Source organism: Thunnus maccoyii, chromosome 3, assembly GCF_910596095.1.
Source record: "Thunnus maccoyii chromosome 3, fThuMac1.1, whole genome shotgun sequence".
Lineage (NCBI taxonomy): Eukaryota > Metazoa > Chordata > Actinopteri > Scombriformes > Scombridae > Thunnus > Thunnus maccoyii.
This window is the reverse complement of record NC_056535.1, coordinates 17084652-17108448: the sequence shown is the minus strand read 5'-3', so window position 1 is coordinate 17108448 and position 23797 is coordinate 17084652. Positions and strand designations below refer to the sequence as shown.

The following is a 23797-nucleotide window of genomic DNA, read 5'->3' as shown; positions in this document are numbered from 1 at the left end:
GTAATCTGTCTGTAATTTCATGTTAAGTATACAATTTTTGCTCATGTAGACTCTTTTATCTATCAAATTCTTTATTTCTAGATGACATCCTGAGTGATCCTGCCTCTGTTGGTCTATAACTGCCTTTTACTGTCTACTCTTCGGTACTTCAGTTGGTTTTCTGGGGGATATTGTGTCTGGGTTTTCTGACATTCTTCTATTTTCTTGTATTTGTTCTGTACCATTAAATGCAAATGAAACACCCATTAGGTAGCAATTACAGCAGCCGTTAATAAGTAACCTACAAGCAAGCGCTTGTGTTGTTTTTTTTTTACACAGGACACCACTGGCTAATCCTTATTTAAAGAAGTAATTCAATTTTGGGGGAAAATTCTTATTCACTCTCTTCATAAGAGTTAGATGACGGGATCAGTAGCACTCACAAAGAGTATCTGTAAGTTCAATATGAAGCTGTAGCCAGCAGTTAGCTTAGCTTAGCTACCTCGCTTAGCTTGTAAAACTACATCCTTCTAACCACTCTTCGTCACCACACACACTCTGCTATCACACCAATCAGTTAAGTGCCAGTCTATTTTACACTAAGGCTTTTTTTTCTCACTCGCTCCCTCACACTCCCTCTTCCTCTCTTCCTCTGTATGAAAGAACACCTCTGCCGTACCTTCTGCTGATTTAAAAAAGAGACATACTCTCAATCTGACAGTCTGCCGTTGGAAAATCAGATGATTGCCAAACAGTTTGATGTACTCCAATGAAAAGGTTCTAGCCTGTCACAAACAATCAACTAAATTACAACATCAATGCGTCTATTTAAAGATATGTGTGTGTTTCATGGGGAGAGAATAAGTAGGAAAGTAACAGGCTAAAAAGGAAGAGGTGTTTGAAAGACAGGATGGGAAAATGTTAGTTCATGCATGTGTGTGTATGTGTGTGTGTGTGTGTGTGTGTGTGTGTGTGTTTGTGTGCATATACATGTGTGTGACAGCGTATTTATTTATAGAAGCCCCTTGGGAGAGGAGTGCCATTACTATGCTAAGGTAGAAAATCTGGTGGGGCTGTGCTGGATGTCACACTAAGGTGGCTTCACTCCTCGCAGGCTGTGCCTCATTAGGATGAGCAACACCCTGTATAATATTAACAACCGCACTTCTTCTGCATTGTCCTTCTAAATCTTTTAACAAACACCATTAACAAAAGGCAACACAAATCCTCTAAGGATAGTAAGCCTCAATGTCAGTTTCTTCTGTGAATTTATGACCGTTTTCTTGTTTTTCATACAAAATTCATGAAACTGTAAATAAAAAACAACAAAAAAAACCCTTTTCAGGTTTCAGGTTTTTCATGCTCTCTGTCATTATTGATCGTCTCGGTTTGAATGAGTTATTCAGTTCCATAAGAATTAAAGAGAGTAGGTGGACACATTGATCCAGAAATCGAACTGGACTCCCCACAGTTGTTTCTCTTTTACTAGACACACACTCACACACACTGCCTTGGTTCTAGTAGAATGATCCCTAATGCAACAGCTGCTCTTTTTGGGTCCACACAGGTATGCAGAGAGGTGAGTACAAGGTCAGAACAAAGCAAAGGCAAGATCTCATCTCCCAGCGCTGGACAAATCTATGACAATCATTAGAGGTGGGGACACTGGGAAAAACCTGTAACCTCACTCCCACTCAAACCAACCTGACCTCAAGAGCTGCATTATCTCTATAAACCATGCTGGGACTTGCCTCAGAGAGCAAAGCATCTCAAACTCAGTGTGGGGGTTTGAAATGTGCACCAATCACACAACTAGATCTAGAGCTTTGGTGAGTTTTCTTCTCTATATGTGAACATCTCACACTCAAAGTGAGCTGTAAAATGAGAACTGCATGACAGGGTTTTTTTTTTTCAACATCGCTCCTGTGTTTGCTTTGCGTTGTCACTCTATTTGCTAAAGAGTGGAAGCTATTGAGTGAGACGTGACTGGAGAACAATGGGTATCTCTCTCACCCATCTGCCTCTACTCCTGCTGACATTTTACTTCAGTCACATAACGTGTGTAGTCTCCGTATTTCTCCTTTTTCATGTATATCAGTTAATTTAGCAACTTTATTTGTCTCGGGTAGATAAACTCATTGGAAGCTAGTCTCCTTTGTTTGCAGCACTTTCATACTTAAATGTATCACCAGCATTTACCAGAACATTGCAAGGTGATATGCTTGCAACAGCTGTAACCTGACACTTTGTTTGATTCAGCCCGTCTACCATGGCAGAAGTGATGCCCAACAGTGAGAGACTGGAGGTGATCCTGTGTTAATTGAACCCCTGTTGTTCACTGTTCGTCCATGGAGCTTTCAGGTGTTGGGTTCTGTATCAAGTTCAGGTAATTACTGTTCCTTAGTCTGACAGCAACTGTAAGCAGCGGCGCATACATGGATCTCCTACCGTCTTCACAGAGACAAGGGACTTCAAATACTACAGCTGCATTCTTTATCCAAAAGAAAACACATGTTGAGAATTTGTGCTTTTTACGGTTTAAATCTCTACACGCCGGCTCACAATGCTCTGCCTGTTTTTGTAGATACAAATTTTGTCTGTGTTGTTGTAAAAACACCTGTGCTGCTCAGCTACTACCATCATCTTCAGCTTCAGAACACTTTCTTTTTCACTTTCTTTTAACAAAGCGCCTCTCGGCCTGAGAGGGACACATAACAATAAGCTAATGGACTTAGGAAGAAAAAGGCTGATTTGAATATACGTGAGCTGAACCTTACCCCTGTGTATCATGTGACCAGCCATGTCTCAAATAGTGAGCCTACAGGAGACAGCCATTATTCAAAAGATGCACTCTGCTCATCATTAAGCCATTATAGTGGAATAGTAATTAGATGTTGTTTAATTTTCTTTACCTGAGAAGCTTTTTGTTAGAGTAATGAGAAGACAATGGACTAATTCAGTTTGAGAAAGCAGCACTATTCTTGAGAGGTAATTGCTTCAGAATAACTTACATTATAGATAATAGCGCTGCAATCTTTCCTCCCTGACACAGCTTCTTCTAAATGTGACTGAGCTTTCTCCTTCAACCATCTCAAATGACCAGAGGATATCATGGTTGAGGAACAAAGACTAAGAGTGGATGTAAGTATAGTGTCTGGTGAAATCATTTGAGCTCTGGTACTGAAGCCAAACAAAAGGCCAAAGCTCTGAACTTCCCCCATTACAGCGTCACTGCATTGTGTTTCTTTACTATTTGCCTTACGGCTAAGTGACCCTGGATGAGGTGTGCATGACGAAGGTAGCTGGTTAAAAATGCATGAGCAATCTTTTTGTTCTGCTGTCACCAATTGATAACAAGCAGGGTAAAGCACATGTAGCACTTGAGTTTGGGTAAGAAGCCAAAAGAGCAACAGAGAGCAGGAGGAATCTGTGAAAGCTCAGAGATGGATTACACAGATTGAGGCTCCGCAGAAAATAGATCGGCTGTCAGAAAATGTATTGGACTGACTACAGAGTTTCATTGCATTATTCAGTCATGCCTGTCATTCCTGTATGGGTGGCTGGAAACTGACCTTTTCAGTGTCACGCTGTCAAGTGAGCAATGGAAATCTTAGTGTGTGGTGTACAACTGTAGCTTAAGAAGTAGCTTTAGCACGCAATGGATTTGGATTCTAATGTCTAACTCTCTGGAAACTTGGGTTTTACTCTGCAGGTGACCACTTGGGCCCCACACCACTCTACATCTTCTTGAGTGATGTTCTCTCACTGACAGGTCCATCTGAATAATGAATGAAGCTCTGCAGCAAAGTAGTCGTGTCTCTCCGCCCCCTCACAGTTGACCTCTCACCTTTTTAAATGTCAGACCTCTACAGCCAGACACCCAGTTGCACCAATGTGTGAGGAATATAAGGAAAGCCAGATAAGGCATTGTGCTAAAAATAAAGCATGGATTTTGTCGGTCTGTCAAACAGAGATACTATGCAGTGGGAATCTGTGTGTGTGTGCATGTTGCCCCAGCTGGCTTGCGCGATAAGCTAGATCACCTCTCTCCATGGAAACCGTGGGGCAATGGCAGGTTTCAGAGGGCTACAGTTGCTTACTTCTTCCTGAAACCATATGCTGCAAACTGCAGCGAGTAGAAAGGAGCCCTCTTTACTCTGGTGAAATGGATTGATGTATGAATTCTTTGTCATTCCACCTGCTCAGACATCACATTGAGTATCTGGCCAATGTACAGTCAAAATATGACATCTCAAATGCTCTGAAAAGTTTTTCTTCAAAATTACATTTTGTGTTTTCAAGCAAAAACTGAAATCTGCATTAACTGATTTTTTGTTAACTGAGGGGCAGCGGAAAAAAGCCATAAATACAACACTGACATGTTACCATAATCATGCTAATATGGTGAAATTGTTGCTACTTACACATCCCTGCAGAGACAGGGCAGCATTAGCATTCATATAGACTTGTGTGTGCCATCTGGTAAATGTAAATCCAAAATTCACTCATTTAGCTTTGTTTTGGTCTCCGTAATGGGAGATATTGGGCTCTTTACCTGCTAAATGCTCAATTATCTTCAAAAGCTAGTTGTTAACTTTGTCTGCTATTTGGTGCAGGACAGGTAGTGCACAGAGGGATTATCAGAGCTTTTTCAATGACAAATCTTGAAATTTTTTTGATGTGATGTGAGCAGTCACAGTGAACAAAAATCATGTGATAACTATTTGTGGGTCCATTATCATGAGTGACCCTTTTCACATACACACAATCATTTCATCCGTTGTTAAAATTGTAAAATATTGATTATTGCCACTTTAAGTTTGAGACACCGTGTGTATGACAGTGATTTCTAATTAAAGAGAGCTTCTAATTTAACATATTATCCCCAAGTTCAAAATCATATTGCAGTTGTCACGTGAAAACCTCATAACTCCAATTTTGTTTTCCATGTCATGACCTCAGATGGAGAATTTCATGTGCTTATACAACACTTAATCCTATATAACCTTCTCCCCATGCATGTAGGTCTAACTGAAATCAAAGCTGTTAAAACGTATATAATGACTATTTTCTCCACAATTTAATCTTTTAAGGAAAGCTTTTCTCATGCCTGCAGTATGAACCAATGTACAGCCACACAGGGGAAGTGAAATAATGTATAACGAGCCTGTGCATTAGGTCATTTATGGAGTCAATTAGCCTCAGAGGTCCAGAAGGAAAAGTAGCTGGTAGGCAAAATGAGCGGTCTGTCCAGATTGGTAACACAGCACGTCCATTAATGAAGAAGTCATTGACCACAGGAACTAAATCATGTTCTTGGAAAAAGTATTCATTGGTAATTTCTGAGGAAATGGAAGATTAGTACCTTAACAGTGATTTTGTTTATCGTCACAAGCATAAAGGATCTAAAAGTCCATTTATCAAGTGTACAGGAAACTGTGGCTCTAATGCATATGGAAGCTCTGATTGCAACATATGTCTTTGAAGTCCTGGAGAAATCATTTAGGCTTAGCAAATAAGATGCATATGGAGCGCACTCTGGCCCACTACACAAACAATTTAATCCTCATCTCTGCAGTTCACAGATGGGCAGATTGTCTCTATTGATTAGCAGCCACTCTGATGGGATGTGTTACTTTCTAAGGGGAAATTTCCACTCATGCGTTTCCGCACGCTTATCAAACAGCATCAAAGGCACGTTTAAATCAATAATGCTAATGTCTCAGTTTAGAGCAGAGCTTCGTTACAGCCTGCGTGGTTGCCATTGCACAATACTGATGTCTTTCAAGTGCAGCCTTAATATGAAGTTGAAGCTAAAGAAATCATGAAAAAGGCTGAGCAGAAAACAAAACAGGTAAGCAAGCTAGTCTTCAAATGTACCAATCTAAATGTGTAAAAAGAAAGTGAAATAAGAAAGTGGAATTAGTAAAAAGTTGTACCTATTGCTACTATTACTACTATTCTAAGTGTGGCTACTTAAATATTGATTTTGGATGCACCTCTAAGTGTGCGAGGTACTGTTGGTCTGAGAGCTGACTATTAAAAGCTAGAACTGGAATTTTCATGGGCGTCATGGAGTATGAGGATAGTTATTATCTGTATACATTTGGAAATCGCACAATAATGAGTGCCTACATGCTGATTAGGTTACTTGGGTATGAATAATGAGCAGATGGAGTACAATAGAGGAAAACAGAAAGATGATATGATAAGAGTCAGAGAGACTTTGTTTCCATCTGTCAATCTTTCAAACAGTCCTCGTGACTCTGCATAAGCCTTCTTGGCGATATACGGGATTGCAATCAGTCTGGCAGCTGGGAAACTGTGCGCCATTGATTTACGGCTATTCAAAGCTCACTGAAGCACAATGGAGGAGTTGCTTTCACCCAGCAACAGCCCTGGAAAACGACTCATAAAATACACCCTGTTCAATAGTCCCATGCCTGGTTATTAGCATACAACACACATACAAACAGAGTGAAAAAAAGGTAGGGAGGAAAGGACAGACGGAGGAAACTCACTGCTCCATTACTTGGAGACACAGCTGAAAATAACAACAGAGACCACAAAATCATAGTATCGCTGCATGTCACTGCACTCTCTGTGACACAGCACTGGAGGTTAGCATGAGCGACTGCACTCCCTCGTGCAGAGATATCAGCACGCAGTGGTCTGTGGGAAGTCACACGTCTTCCCTCTCTAATGGCTGGTCAGGGTGTGTCCTTGCTTTACTCAGCTTGCCTTACATCTTAATGTCTTTGCCATCGATTTTTTCCCATTCTTACAAAAAGTGGTCTGCCAGGCCATATGGGGTGAATGTGCCGCAGGTAACAGAACACAGTGGGTTGCTCCACCCTGACACCACACAGAGCGATAGCCAGGGCGCACAGAGTGATCTCAGACTTCACAAACAACAAAGCAAAGTGCTTACAGTGAAGTCAAGCGGGCATATCTGATGATAAGAAGTGCAGTTAACTGCCTCTAGTCATGGCTGTCTCTGGCTCACTGAGAGGAGAAGTTTCCATGCAATTAGTTCAAACAGCCTCTGCCAAGGCAAAAAGAGCTAAGTGTCAGTTTTTATAGCTCAGTATCCTGTTCAGGGCCAAAGCTTTACTGAGTGTAGAGAGCTCTGCAATGCTTTTAGAAGACAGGAATTCAAATTCCCACGGTGTCAAAATGTCAAAAAAGTCTCTTAAGTGAAAGCTGCATGTGTCAACATTATTTCTATGAAACTTAACAATCAGCAGTCACTTTACCAAAAAGTTGTACTGTAAACAATGTCTTCAACAATATCAACTGTCTTCACATTATGAATTTGAGGTGTATTGATGTGTTTTCAATATGTCAAAACACATGTTTGTTTTCTCTTTTTCTAAGCTCTGGGACGTTGCTTGTGCTTACAATGTTGAAACAAAACCAAGGCATTAAATATTTAGCTGATACTGACCCAAAGCAGAAAAAAAGAAAGAAAAGAACAGCTAATCTGATCCAGATTCATGACGCCATGCCTGTGTGAGGCATGTGAGATGAGGTATATCTCTTGGGATATTCTGGTAATAATTGAATCTAACTTTGCAATAATACTGTTGCACATATTAAAACTATGAAAGGTAACTTATGCTGAAACTGACTAAAGTTTACACACATGGAAACTTAAAATGTATTTCTCAGTAACATTATTCATAACTAAATGAGTCACAATCAAAGTTCAAAATATCTGATCATATTTGATTGATCGGTTTAGCAGCACTGTCATCCCACTGTCATCAGATGATTCAAATACTGCTTCATTATGATTGGTTCCTGGAAGTATGTGACATCACCTCTTTCAACCCAGCACAGACAAAAACACAGACACTGAAATCTTCCTGGTGAAATAACCTAAACTCCTCTAACTTTAGCAGGAAACTGTGTGTTCATCGCTCATAATATTCTGATGAGATAGAAGTTATCAAGGGCCTTTAAATTAAGCTATTTTCAGAGATTACTGTGGTGACGGTTTTAATGCCAAACCCCTGGGAGAATGATTTATAGGGCGACTGTGAACCCTTCGAGACTGAACTGCACCTTAGGGAGTACTGAGCAACAGAGGCCTGCTGAGACATGCTGTATTACATAGACTGGTTTCATTCACAACCCGCTTGTCCTTTCCTCCCATTGGGCTACATTAAAAATGACGACATATGCGTTCGGCACATACTGCTCAGTATCAACAAGAGCTTATCTTTTATTGATGAAATGATTACCTGAAAGTTTTGCCTGTGTTTCCAGGAGTCCATATTGTTATGTTAAATAATTTAGCGGGCAGGCCCATGGTAGAAATGCAGACTCAAGTGGGCCTTAAACTATTCAGTAACACCTCAACACTTCCAAGCAGAAAGACAGACTATCCAGTGCTGCACATGCACATGGTGTCCTTCACTGCTACTTTGACGTGAAAAATGGCTCGTCTTAGAACGAGCACTGCTGCCTATGTGTATTTTTGGGGAGGTTATAACTCCTAAAGGTTCAGGATGAGATGACATCTGGAGCTATAGATATTCTGGATCACACCTTCTATCTCCGGCACTAAGTCAAGCGTTATTAATGTGCAATTAAAATTTCATCAGCACTGAAAAATAAATGAGGCGGAATATGTGTTTGGGAACAAGCCATGTCACCGACGCAACTCTTCAATTAAACTCCAGAAACAAGGCTGCATTTAATGGCTGCCATTTAACCTCAATTTGACATTTTTACTGTTCTCTGTCTCATATGGAAAACTAAACCATGAGGCAATAGCCCTATTTGTCAAACAACCCCGTCACCCCCCCACTTTCATTCAAAAGTTTCCCTGTCCCTTAAATATACAAACAGCATGTACAGCTTGGCTGTGTTTAGCTGAGGACGAGATCTTGCATGCAGATAGAGCTGTGCTGGGGGGAATGAATTGTGCTCTGTTGGACTGTGTGTGAAGAATTACATCATTCAAGCTGAATGGCACAGTGACAGTGGAGGAAAGACATGAGCCGATGTTAAAATGTACAAAAATGAATGTCAAGAGCCTAAAGGCACATTCATAACATGGAAATTGTGTTTGTTAAGATGTTTTTGAAGCTGATGTGTAATAATTTTACAAAATATTGCATAAATGCAAATGGTGCTGATTCTTAATTAATTATTGTGTAATGGACCATGTCATGAGCCTACTTCAAATTTGCAGTGCAAACACTGTTACATAAGAAAACTATGAATATTTGGTCATGCTCTGGACTATTATTTTATAACAAAAAAAAATTAATTCATGGTCCTGTGAGCTCAGTGAACAACAGCAGAACTGAGTAAATATTCAGATTCAAATACTTATTTGCTCAGGTAGTGTCACTGAAATCAAATTTGTTTTCATAAGAAACCTGAGAATAACTACATGAAAGATGATAAGCACAATTCAAACACAGGCTATAATGTTAGCTTTAAGGAACAATCACAAGTCTAATTTTTTTTTAAAAGAAAGTCATTGATTAAACATTATACAACAAGAGAGAATATTCTACTTTCAAAGTCTTGTGTAATCGTTTAAACCAGAGCTGATAGATGGTTTCTCTTTGTCTAGTTTTCACAAGTTTAATACTTAAGATCAGTCAGTCCTGTGATCCTTTAGTATTTAATACTCTTTAAATCATCAAAGGAAATATTTTCTGTGAGAGGTTTTGGAGAAAAAGCCTAATATGAGAAATGGTGAAAAATGTACAATCCCTAACATACTCATGCAGCTCACATGACTATGGCATCTGTCTCTGTATCAAGTCTTCAAATAAAGTCATTTTAAGGTAAGTTGAGCAATGTGAGAGTACAGCTTATCTCCAACAAGTCAAAATATGGATATGACATTTATTTTAGATTTTAGCTCATCTCTCTATTTGAGATATAAAAAATCTTTTTGTTTGGATAGCTGGAAGAGAAATAGCTGCAGTATGTATTTTTGTAAATAAAACCTAGTTAATAAGCATTTTAAAACAAAAAATTATGAGAAACAAATGAAGAACATCAAAAAAACACATTGTCATCTACTAATGATTCAACTGGTGTGTACAAGATGGTGTCATCTGCATAAAAATGTCTAATGGACAAATTAGATTATTAATATACACTGGCAATAATTGAGGACCCACTATAGATTCTTGAGGAACTTCTGTGTCAATTTGAAGGGGGTTGATTAGATACCATCAGCAAATATAGCCTGAGTTCTACCAGATAAACCAGCTTTTAGCAAAATCATCCCCTCCAAAAAATCCAATTTATTAATAAATCTATGATCATCAATATGAAAAGCCTTGGACAGATCAGAGTGTTGTTTTTCACTAGATAGTTTTTAAAAATTGTAATGTTCTTATTTTTAAATGCATTTACTGATATGTTCTGATTGGTCTGACACAGCTAAAAATTAGTTTTTCAAACTTCTTGGCCATAGTCTCAACAATAATTGACTTTGGTCTACCCTTACAGTTTTGTAAAGGTAGTAATTATTGTAGGACTTATGGACTTATGTATTAGACTTAATTATATATAACTACAATAGGTGTACACAGTGTCAACTGGCAACTCAGACAAGACCTCCATTTCAGTGATTACCGGTAAAAAAATAAAAATAAAAAAATAAATTAGCTACTCGCCACTAAAATAAGTGGATCTGGTAAACCTCTACCACTACCTCTGTTGCTTTAGAGGGTCTTGATTTTGATCTTTAACATGTGACCAAACATAAAATGATGATTAATAGCTTCAGCTGCAATAAAGTTCAGTTTTAGAGATAATCTGTTGGAGATGCATTAGCATTACAGTTTGACTGAAATGAGGTGTTAAAGTCAGATTTTACTTTAATCTAACACACATTTCCTTTGCTACTAGTTGGTCTGTCAATCGGCATGAATACCAGAGGATCTTGTGTAAAGTGATATTTTGTTTCTGCTGTTAATGGTTTCAGAAAGCTCAAGAGAAAACTGAGGGGTGAGTGTCTTAAATGGGGCATGTCTTTGAGCACTGCGATTGAATATTTAAGAAAAATAATTAGGAATTTTATTTATTCAAGATCAGGGATGGAGCAGGTTTTTTCAATAGATGAATTGAATGAATTATGCATTGAAATTTCTTTGAGTAATGATTTGACCATGGTATCGTTTGTGTCTGGAATGCCAAACATGACTTCCCACAGAGACGGTGTCCTGTCTTTGCAACATGTTTCTGAGCCAAGTGTATCACTGTCAGGCATTTTAATCTGTGATACATGGTGAGGCTATAATTTCAATCTACATTTTGAGTAAAGCTTGACATCCTCTCTGGAAGTGTAGCACAGAATATGCTGAACTGTTCTCATTCACTCTCCCTGCTAAAGGTCGAATGATTGAAAAGGGCAACATCCCTCAATGTGCAGATTCCCAAAACAGTTGTTGTATTGGTGATATACAGTTGGGTAGATATTTAATATTTTAATTGGAAGTTTACCCAGTCACATCTTTCGCGAAGTCAGTTCACTTAAAAATTCTGTTAACATGACTATACCCATTGATCCAGCAAAGTGAAATACTCTTGTTCCTGGAGTGTGAGCTATGAGCCTGTTAATGAACTGGATGATTGAATACAGGGCTGGAAATGAAGCAAGGGTGGCTAATGAAGCCAAGAGGAGTGAATGTTGAAAGGAGGTGATAGTCTAAAAATATGTATTTGTGCAGTAGGGTTCCTTGCAGTCCTGACATATTATTAATCTAACAAAAAGTGTCTGTCTTTGCATCTGCTTTGGTGTTGCCAATGAAAAACAAACATTCAATAATTACCCCAAGAGAGCTGCATGCAGACAATACTGGCTTAGGAACTGGGATCTGACTAAATCCAATAAAAGGAGACAATGAAGGCTGTCATGTATTCATCTAAAAAAGCACCAACAGAGGGGGTTTTAATTGACACCAGAAAAACTGCACATGAGTCTTTTTTTCCCCAGGAAAGCACACCTAGTTAAGATTATTGATTTAAGTGGAGGAACAAAATTTGTTCCCAAAGTTATACTGTTACACACAGAGATGAATAAGCAAAACTTTGCAGAAAGCTTTGACTTTCACCTCCGGGTACAACAGCATTTCTTTCTCTCATTCCTTCTCCCTCTTGCAGTCCAGATGCTGAAAGATACGGATTAAAAGCACTGATTCAGGTTAAAAGAAAGGCAGACATCAGATCAAACCAGCCTCAAAGTGAGATTTATACTAGCCTCTGGATATTAAAATTCTCATGCTCCCCTTCTCTCATTTTGCCTTAACTATTTTCCAAATTTAAACCCTACTCATTAGGGCCTGAACCTACTCAGCAACCTTCATTCCACTTGATGGAAAATCATTATTTAAAACTTAAGAAATATAGGCCTGTTGGCTGCAATGCATTGCTATTCTCTCTCAGGTTACCTACTACTTTCACTTATCTGCCCTGGCAGTGTGGCAATAAGAAGAGCAGGGTGAAAAGCTGACTTGGACACTACCTTAGCAGCAAACGATGAGCTTGGCTTCTCCAAGAGGTCCCAAAGTTTCTTCCTCTTTTCGGAACAACATGTGGTGGTAAACTCCTCGCCTTCCCTCTCTCTCATGTTCTCAGCCTCTCTTTTGAGCTCTTCGTTCATCTGCTCCTTTTTCTGGTGATACCTGGCCTGGCAGCAGGACTCCAGATAGATCTCGTCGATGCCCCAGAAGTCCAGCTCTTGGCTGAATGACAGGGCGCACATTTCCTCCATCATGTGCAACTTTCCAGTGCGGTAGAAGTTCAGAATGGACGTGAATGCGCCTGGGTGTCTGTCGAAAAAGTACTCGTTGTTATCCAAACTGTAGTCGTCGCATATCTCCATGATAGAGTCGTGGGTATTGCAGTCTCTCAGTTTGCCCAGTCTTGTACGGGGCAGCCTGTCCAGCGTCCTCCACAAGACTTCGTGGAGAAGACCCCCGACGTTGAGTCTCACTCGACGGGAGTGGTTCTTGCTCCGGATGATGTCCATCGTATCCGGTGGCAGCGTGTGGGCCGACCGAGATACCCCTTTGTTCATCTTGACTCAAAGTCACTCCGTCACTTGAAAAGACTGGAAGTTACAGTCTGGTAGATTAAGAAGACATGGCCCTGTAGATGACCGCATCAGGGTCTGTCCTTTTTTCCTGTCGCTGTAATAAAAGAAAAAAAAAAAGAAATTATTTAGGCGCTGTTAAACTGGCACTGCCGGTGTCCTACAGTAGCAATGTCAGGTGGTTTATCCACTCATCAGAGAACCAAATAGATATTTTAATCAGCTTTAAGAGGCACAGCCGCTTTTCTTGCTGACAAGGGTGGCGGTGGGGGTGGAGAGCCGGGCCAATGATAAACTGGACTCTACTTGTGAGCGCTGTCCGGTGCTGAAACGCCTGTCTGTCACTCTGCTGATTGTCGCTGTCCACGGACTCTGGTGCTGAAACGTCTCAGCTCGAGTGGGACAGCCGTCAATCCCGGTTCATACAGGCAAGCGTAGTTGTGAATGAGAAATGTGAATGTGATGCTGAACTGTTCTCTCAAGGGATATTGAGCGGGACTAATACTAACACCGATTATCAACTTTGATTAAGAGCCCATAACACATTATCTCTCTACAAGTTTAGGCAGTGTTATATGCCGATATCGAGAATCATGTATTTTCAAAAGACAAGTAAATATACGGATATATAAAGTTAATTTTAACCGAGCCAAACTGAACAAATAATTACATTACTTTGCGTATATCTGAGTCATGCAACAGAACATTACATTTACTTACATGAGCTGACAGTCAAACAGCAGATATTATAATAGTGACCAGCTAAGCAAAATAAGGGCAGGACATAGAATATCCAACTGAACCCAAGTGCTACAAAGCTCTTTAGCCTATAAAAATGAAGCCTGAAGCCAAACATAGATGTAAACACAGTAAAGAAATATAACACATACCTGTCTCCCGTACAGTATATCCCGATTCACCTCGCGGACGAACATCAGCAACATTTCAAGAGTAGGCTAAACGCGTTAAAACTTGTTTTACCCGTCCAGGTCTCCGTTGCTCTGTTGGAAGCTGATGGAGGCATCATGAGCTACCTCCCGACATGTTGAGAAATATAATTGTTTTACATCGATATCACGTCCAGTCTGCTTTGACCACCCCTCCTGTGGTGATTCAACAAGTAGACTCTAGAGAGAGCAGCCGAGGATACTCTCAGTAGCTCTCCTCTACCTGATCACAGTGTGTGCGTGTGTGTGTGTGTGTGTTTGTGTATGTGTGTGTGTGTGTGTATGTGTGTGTGTGTGTGTGTGTGTGTGTGTATGCCTGCTGGCCGGCGCCTGTGACTGTGAGCGGGATCTTGCAGAGGCTGATTTCACTGAGGCTCCTCCAGCGGCGCAGCCTGTGCGAGTTTAACCCTCACAGAGCCGCAGCTAAGAGCATCCACAATACACTGTAATTCTGCTTTGTGCAGCAGTGTGTAGAAAACAGTGTTATAGGCCTTCAAATCTTTTATTTCAGAAAGTTAAAATAGACCTACAGCTATTATAATAATGCTATTACAATGCATTGTTTCCGGCAGGATTATTGCAGATCGAATTGAGGCTACCACACATTACATGTTCCTATTGGAATAGGGGATCTATGGAAGTACTAAAAGGTATAATGCAGTAAACCACTATTGACATGCAGACATGCTGTAAGTCCCCATTGAAATATTATAATGATTTTTTTTTCTTGGATGAGTGAACGTGAATATACTGTAGTGAAAAAATGTAAAAAAAAAAAAAAAATACAATATATGATATAAGGAATTTCTGTTCAATAGTATTTTTCACGGCCTTAGCAAAGACAGTGTGGATCGTTTGGTTCCATTAATCCATACAAGAGGACTCAATACAAATTCTCCTGAGTGTGATTTTGTCTATGATTTTATCCACACTTTGATATCATCTTTTCACATCATGGCCTAAACATGATGCAAACTGAAAGAAACACTGAAATGTGACTAGAAATAGAGTTTTTCCCCTTCAAATAACCTACACATTATCTCACAATCTGTGGCGGATCTCCTCCTGCTAGTACATGTGGTCAGCTGCTTTCCAAACGGCACACAAATCTAAACTTTCCACTCAGCTTCACTCTGCAAACAGCAGGCATGTGTCAGTGTGACAGATGTGTGGCTGGCTCTGTTTACAGTACAGCCAGTCCCCTCATTACACTCATACTCACTATAGAGCCATGCTCCAGTGTTCCCACAGCCCTTTAAAATGACACATTGTGAGTGCTCGTCAAATTTCCACCGCATCATTATTTTAGTTTTACTCACAATGTGTGGCTGTAAAGGACCATTTTTAAGAAGCTGGAAACACTCAAAGAAATTTGACAACACAGTATCATACATAATGTTTTACATTTATTGTTAAATAACAAAATAATTATATACTGTATATAAATATAGAATACAAAAGTACAAAGGGCATATTGACACTTTATAAACAATGTGCATGTGCTGAAATGTACATAAAAATATATGTTTTGATGTGTTTGACTTGAAAGTCCTAGTGTGTAGTCCTAGTTTTATATCGGATGAGCAAGTCTCCCTTTGGTTGTAGCATCCCGAATCCATAACGACCAGGATCCACTTCCGGCATCTGAGCATTTGGGTCACACAGCTCCAAATCGAAGTTAGTCAACACCATGTAAACAAACCTGGAGAGTAAACACAGATAAAACACTGAATTAGGACATTCTCGTACAAATAAATGGAACAAACTCCTCCACTGTGGAACATTTTAACCAGTTATGTAGTGCACCAATTCTGGGACACTCACTGTCTGATGGTATTGATGGCAAACTGTTTTCCCACACAGCCATTGGTCCCTGCACCCCATGGCATGGTGTAATATTTCAGCCGCCTCCCTCCTTTATAAAAATCTCTCCTCACTGATCCGTCTTCATTCAGGAAACGATCGTACTTGTATTTCTGAAAAGGAAACAAATTTTTTTTGCACAGCAGACATTAGATGCATGCATTCAATAATTAATCATACAATTTAATGTCTGTTTATTTGTCTGATTTATGGAGGACAGATTTTTATTATGTAGCCTTGCAGTGTCCTTCCCACGCCTATTAGCTGTGTTTCAGTTCAAGTGCTCGGCTAATCCCTCTATGGTCCACAGCTCTGGGTTTGACCTCTCACTGGGTAATACAGGGTCAGCTTTGTGTAGGCGTTGATTCCACCTTACATAAACAAACTACAGATGCTAATTACACTTAAGTCTGCCTCCAACTAGTCCCTAAGACAATTACTTCTATTCCTGTTGGCAGCACGGGTGGGTTTTGATGAAGTGGGGGAGGTTGGGAACAGGAAAGCCATTATTTCAATAAGACAGGACTACAAACCTGTGGCTCGTGGTAAATCTCAGGGTCCATTTGAGGGCTGTTGAAGGGGAACAAACACACCCTATCTCCTTTCCTCAGTAGGTATTCTCGGCCATCAGCCATGTGGAGGGTTTTTTCCTGCACTACCTCTCTGGTGATGAAGGGGGCAGCGGTGAGTCTGAGCGTCTCTTCCAAGGCACTATCTGGGAAGGGGTGAAAAGGGTTGTGAACATCTTATAAAGAGCAAATACAAAGGTCATATACATTTTTGTTCACATTTCTGTGGCATTCATCTATTTTCTGTGTGTTTTTGCCTCTCAGATTTTTGCAGTCACTAAATTGCACAATATTCTGAATTTGGATTTATATATAAACAGCTCATTTGTTGAATTGTTTTGCACTTTGATGTGCTTTTAGCTGAATAATTCTCTTTCAAATGTAATGTGAATATGATGATGATGATTTTGTAATTTACATTAGTCCCGGTTACACTTCATATGGATGATATGTTGCATTCTGTAAACGTGTCAAACTGTGAATTCAGACTTTTGTTTCTACCTCATCTTGTGGACAAAAAGACACCCTACAACCAATAAACATCCACCTGTTTACATAAACTGGAATTTAACTCACCAAACACAGGGGTGTTCGCAGGTCTGTCCAGCTGAGGAGCCTCAGATGTTTCCGTCTGTGAGATCTCGCTGAACTCCCTCCTCACTGCTGTCAGAGCTTCAGGATTTGTCAACAAGTAAGACAACAACCAAAACGCAGCAGGACCCACATTACCCTGGAAACAAACAAAGACTCATATGAGCACGGCAATAAGGTCGTCTCTCTCACTCTGCCGTTGCATAGTGACAGCACAGGTGGTTATTTGGTAACAGCAAATAAGAACATCACATGACACCCATAGTATTCATGATGTTTTATTAGAGTTTGAACAAAAGCACACGTTAAATTAAATCAAATAGTCTAATAAATTATTAGTGCTGATGAGATAAAAAACAAACGGCCTCTTCTCATGTGTCTGAGATGAGAAGCTCTGGATAGTCTCACTACCAGCAAAGCACAGCGCAGTAATGGTTTACTTAAAAAGGAAAGCCATTTGAAACCTTAGGTCCCCTGCCATCTGCCTGCGTCCAAGGGCAGGACATCGAAGCTATTTAGTTTTACGGCAAACCACAACGAGTAGTTACATAACATAGTGAACAATGCAAATATAATATAGTGAATAAATTACCATGAAATTGCCTCCTTAGTCACTTCAAATACACTACAAAGTGTAATTAATGCTTTATTTACAGAACATGTCCACTGCTGATGGCAGGACTTGTGTCTCCATTAAAATGTGCGTCACAAGGCCACGAAACGCCTTCCAAACTGAGTGTAGGAGACTTTGCACAGATATAGAAATATTTTACTGCTTGTTTGTACTGAATATTAACAACAGTTTGTTATAACTGTTTTAATTCTCCCTCTAACAAAACCTCTGAATGTCCAAGTATATCATGCACAAATATATTAATGTCTGCCACTGAAGATTTAGGGAAATTGAAAATGTGATTCAACTAAAATTGTGTAAACCATGGCGACAAGTACAATAAAAGATGAGTAACAGTCCGCAGGGTAAGACAAATGTTGAAGTAAATTTCTGATTAACACCCTGGCTGCAATAAAGCCCTCCAGCAGGACTGTAGCCAAGACTGTATGAGTCAGTCCAGTTAGATGTGAGCAAACACAAGACAAGACCAACAGAAATCCCCTTCTCTTTTTTTTAAGATGGGAGGAGGCAATTATAGCCTGATACTTGACTTTTTTGACTCATTTCACACACAGATTCTTTAGGAGAACTGTGTGCTATAGTGACAATTATCAATCAAGTTGTTTTCTGAGGCAAAAATAGTAAACATGCCAACATTCCCTCTTCTTAAAGGTCCAAGATGATAAGAAGTAGTCTCAAAACAGACACTGTGTTCAATTATAATTCTTTATCTTATATTCCTGAGGCTCTTTCCAGATTTGCTGTGAAAGCAGAGGTGAACAGCACACTCAAGTGCCAAAGAGGCGTACTGCAACCCTATGTCACTTTGAATTCAAGTCTCTTTGAGGACATCTCAGACATAAACAACCTCATAGGAATGCAGCAGCATCAAGTTAATCGGATTACACAGGCACCTCACCTTATCTCTTGTTCTGATCGACAATTGAAATGATCGCTTTGCACATCATGCCATTCTTCTGACGTCTCACTCACCTGTGTAGCCCAGAGTTGCAACAGCACGGCCCTCCTCTGCGTCTCCTCATCGGCCCCCTCCTCCTGCAGGAGCTGCCTGTAGGCATGAAGCCAAGGGCTTGACCCTGAGTCCTCAGTCAGACCTGCTGGAGCCAAAAGCTCCCACAGTCTCTGCCGAACAGTCTGGGCTGTCCTCTTCTCCTCTGTCACACACAGATAAACATCAAAAAGGGAGTGAGAGAGTGAGTCAGAGGGAAAATAGTAACAGTTGAGCTCAATCTGATTGTTGAATGACATGCCATGATAAATGAATAGATATAATTGTACACAAAAGGTGGGAGAAGAACAATATTTCAATAATGGACAGGTATAACAGGCACAACTGGAGGACGTACGCAATAATATTGTAATTAGCTGACTTCACTGCGTACTATGGGTGGAACAGATTCGATCATGTACAATGACACAGTTCACAAAGGAAAACAAAGCCTGAGGAAATAAGGTGTAGTCAGCTGTATATACAAGTTAGATCACAGTCTGTAGAGGTGAATCGTAAAAGTCCCCAAAAAACATAAACAGACCTCTAAATGCTAGGTAAGTAACTGCTTAGGAAGTGAGACTTGTCATGGCAACCACAAAACAAGCTGAGGGAGCAGCGATTGATGATGTCAAAGAACATTAGTGGGAGACATCGTGACAAAGATAAACAGTGATGTCACGAGTTACATCTTCTCCTGATTCATGGCTTGTAAAGCCGATGATTTAGATCGACACTTCTTATGAATCATAGCTGAGAGACAACTTTTATCATTTAATGACAGTTAAGTTGTGCTTTCAGATAACTGTTCTTTGACCGATGATCACCTGATGAATAATATCAGCGGGTGCGTTAAGTTTAGTGGTTAATTGTGAGAATTGTTAGTGTGCGGTTAGTACCTGGCTTCAGTGTGCCCCTTGCCATTTTGGTTAAGAGACCATCAAACTTCCGGTACTCCTCGTAGACTTTTAAGGGATCTGTGCTGTTGTTGTTTTGCTCTCCTCCAAACAGCGTCAGGTACCCCGCCCTGCAGAGAAAGTAGATACAAAGTGTGAGAAAGTGTGGGAGCCTGCACTTGATGAATGGTAACCATTTTTACACTTGATGGAAAGATAATAAGCCCATACAGGTTTTCCATTTGAAAGCCATCACACACAAGCACTTCACTTTCAGCAGGTATTTTTCCATTGGCCCACACACTGTGAAGCATCTCCTCCTGGTAAACATTTCTATCATATACTGTTTCACGTTCCAGATGTATTCTGGTCTGACTCCACTACTCTTCTCTGTTTAGTAAATGACACCTCTTATCATGAAAGCTGCAAAAGAAGAGGCTACATTTTGATTCACATCCGCTCTACCAAAAATGGGCTGCATGTTCAACCACAAAGGTGTCCTCAAACATTTGCCTGATAGAGCGGAGTCATCCTTCATTATTCTTGCTGTATTTACTAACAGACAACCGCAGGATTGACTGGTGTGTAAACTGTTTATCTGAGTGCTTTTAACATGAACGCATGTTTCTTTTGACATAGCATGTGGGTGTTCTTACTTAAAGAGCACGCTGTAAGAGAAGTTGAACAGTCCCTCCTCTTTCTGGTCTTTCTGGTTCTGAGGCATCTCAGCTTTCAGCAAGGCCTGCAAGTGCCTGCTCATGGTGCTGTTGAGGGCAGCAAAATTCATTCCCAGGAAGTGCCTGCGGACACAGAAGGTTTGAGGTTACAAAGGAAGAAAAAGTGAACTACTGTACAGTCGAAGGGATTCCTGACGGTGTTGTGAAACCACTGACACACATTATTTATGCTCACTTGTTGACTTAGCCCTACCTATGTTTCCCCTTCAGTAACATAACATAGGTATTATATTTAGCAAACTTTGAGATGAAGTGGTTACACAAGTAGCAAAGAAAGGAGGGGAAAGGTGCGCACTCTTAACTCAGATTAAATCTGAGTAGTAGATCACAACTGAGCAATAACAAAACAAGATTTTCAAAAATGGGAAGGGTGTGCCACAGAAATATCCCCAGCAACGTATTCATGAGACTTCATGGGAAGTTGGGCGGATTTCCACGAACAAATTTCACTTCCACATTAATATAATATGAAAATGAACATATACAGTACGTGCTCTCATTTTGGAGTATAAATAATAAGGACATACTGTTTCATCATTGCTTTTGCTTTAGCTGGCTGGTGATATGGGAGCCGCAAGTTGAAGATCCTCTCCATGAGCACCTGCGCATATCGAGTGAAGTCCAGGGAACCGGAGTCATCGATTACTGAGTCGTATGAGTGTGGATCCAGCATCACTGTCACGTAACGTCCAGCGGCACGCACCTATCAATGAGCGCAGACGTATATGAGATACAGGTATAATGTTGAGGAAGATGAGTAATTCAGGCCTGTTAAGTGCTTGTCAGTTAAAAAATATAGTGTTAAAAGCAGTGAAAATGGCTTATAATCTTATTTACAAGTAATGATCATGAATTGAATTATGTGATATTATATCACAATAACTAGTTGGGATTATTCTTATATATCTCATATCTTAACTACAGTTTTTTTTTTAAGGAAAGCAAATTCACTAGTTTACTATGTTTCTCAGGGATTAAAGTTTCCCTTTAATCTTGAATCAATACAAAACTCTAGATTACATTTTTAAGAAAATGATTTGTTAATATCGTTAAAGAAATATGAAACTTTGTATTTTGTTTTAACAGCATATATGAACATATTCTCAAATGTGTAAATTACATTTGGAAAAGCAGAAGTGCCTCCAGATTATATTGTGTAACATGAAAACAAGCAGAAAATTCTACAGCAAGTTTGATTTCAATTCACTTCCCTTTCACGTTCACGCAATCCCTCCAAATTTAGCCTCAAAACTAACTAAGCATTCAGTGCCGTCAATTGTAAAATTACATTCAGAGTTCAAAGTTCTTTCTTGACATTGAAAATAGCAAAACAACATCATATCGAGGTCTATTTTGTAGAACTTCTGCTTTTAATAATATCATATTATCTTCCTGTTTGCCCAGTTGTTGGTGTTGAATTTGTTTAAATTTTCATATTTTCTGAACCATGTTAAGACCTCCTCCACGGGGAGGTTACGTCCTTACAGTGACATTAGATATTTAAAAACATCTACAGGGGTGAGACTGTTTTGTCAAAAGTTCATCATCTTTAAGTTTCTTCTACTCACTGTGAAAATGTCGCCATGTTTCAGCTTCATTCGGTTCAAGAACTTGGAAGCATCTTTGCCAAATTCAAGTGCATGGCCTAACCACGGGATTATTCCTTTGTCTAAAGGTGGCTCAGACTTGGATCTAAAGAAAAAAGTAAAAATAAAAAGTGAAACTGATTATCAAATAAATATAAAGGTGTATTGTTAATTCAAAGAGACTGATCTGTCTCTCTTGGAACTTCATCCACCTGACATGACAGTATTAAAGGACACTACCAAACACACAGTCCTGGACAAATAAAACTGTGATTTTATCTCATTTGACAAATGCGTATCCCTTATTGTCTGCCAGTAGAAAAAAACAACAACATTAGTTTTAGGGTTTCCAGTAGCTCTCAGTGTACACAGAGTGCAGTCTGTGTTTGGTTTGTATGACTAGCCTTTTATCATGAGATTATTGTTTGAGGTAAAGGTCACTGTTAACAGTAACAGGGATTAGTTGAAAAATGATCATTGCATCACAGATTTGTTTTATTTTCTCAAAAGGAAAACAAAAACCAGTGAGGTGTGAAGGTTCCCCAGGACACTTCTATCTCTACCACTGTAGTAGTTTAGCCACATTCCTCAGACCGGAGTGGAAACAACCTTAACTTAAACAGATTAAATGGGTTTGCTTGGGTGCGGTGATAAAACGCGTGGTAAGTCTATTATTGTTATCATCACAATGGTATTGCTATTAATGACCTGCTCTTAGTGACGCAAAATGTTTAATAACATTATAATTTGTATCATAAACAATATACACTGGGTGAAAGATAGACAATGTAAACACAAATGTTAAAAGGAAATGTAAAAAAAACGATTCCAGTGTCATAACAGATAACTTCCTCTGCTTTCTTTGTTCTAAGCATATATCCAGTGCATTAAAGACAACACAGGTGACCCACATAGTAACTTACCTGGTTCTGTGTGTGAGAATGAAATAAAGCAGGGCAGCTTGGACGAGCAGAAAAATGGTCCAGATCATCTCGTGTGTTTATGTCCCAACTCCTCAGTCACTGTACTGTCCTCAACCCACACATGCTTTTTATGTGGCTTCCTTACACGCAATTGCGTCATTTGCCGACGACCGGTCCAGTCATAACATTTTCAGACTCTAAAACTTCCATGATGAAGCATATACCACGTCATTCTTTAAAAAAACAAACAAACAAACAAAAAAAAAAAAAAAAAAAAAAAAAAGAGTAAACCAAGGACACTCAAGGAAGTAAAACGATATTAATCTAATTCCCATCTAACACTTGTTTTGCAGGATATACAGTAAGGCTATCTATTCATGGGAATTTATGCAAGACAGAGTAAGTCTTAATCAACTACAAAAGACATCAGATTTCATTAGGTGTAAGGTGTACTTCTTATTTCTCTGCCTTATTTTGGAAAATGCTCATGATGAAACCACTAGAATTACATAGACTCTTGTTTACAGGTGTAAAATAATGTTTAGCTTTCTCCAAATTCTTACCAGTTGTTCGTTCCTGCAAGACCCCAATTACATCAAATTCAACACTGCACAAATCAACAGTCTTTTCCTAGTTTGGGAACAACTTAGAGGGATGTAGGAAGGCTGAAGGAGGTGTACTTTTAGCATGCAAATGTTCACGTAAGCGACACTCCATTAGTGTCATTCTGAGTCACACACAAACTCCCGCTTCCTTTTTGGACTTAATCTCAGCTGAAATTACCCACATATGTCTCCACCTGTTGTATGGTCAGTTCGGCACGTCAGAAATGGAGAAGTGGAGGAGCTGTCCTGGGAGGGAAAGCCTGAAGCTCAAATCTATGAGGCTTTCCCCTCATTTCCTTCCCAGCACGTCAAAAATAAAATATTCCTCCAAATTTATGAAACATTTTCCAGTTTTTTTTTCACTCAGGGTTAATCTCTGTATTGTAAATAGGTCACTTACAAATCAA

General features: G+C 39.6%; 2 protein-coding genes across 2 annotated transcripts in view; both read right to left on the bottom strand.

Moving 5' to 3' along the window:
* The window catches only part of LOC121894393 (potassium voltage-gated channel subfamily B member 1-like), a 33905-nt gene extending 20869 nt beyond the window's left edge, over positions 1-13036 (bottom strand). Inside the window, exon 1 of the mRNA XM_042406964.1 lies at positions 12482-13036. Within this exon, the coding sequence (XP_042262898.1) occupies positions 12482-13036 (555 nt within the window). The remainder of the gene's footprint in view (positions 1-12481) is intronic.
* Positions 13037-15387: 2351 nt separating this feature from the next.
* On the bottom strand, positions 15388-23759 carry LOC121894309 (prostacyclin synthase-like). The gene is made up of 11 exons (XM_042406831.1): positions 23573-23759; positions 22786-23018; positions 21845-21968; positions 20804-20979; positions 20196-20339; positions 19543-19670; positions 18628-18809; positions 17007-17160; positions 16395-16576; positions 15823-15974; positions 15388-15700 (listed from the first exon to the last, which is right to left on the bottom strand). Exons 2-11 carry the CDS (start codon positions 22851-22853, stop codon positions 15550-15552), a joined length of 1461 nt encoding a protein of 486 aa, XP_042262765.1. The 5' UTR covers positions 22854-23018; positions 23573-23759; the 3' UTR covers positions 15388-15549.
* Positions 23760-23797: the final 38 nt, after the last annotated feature.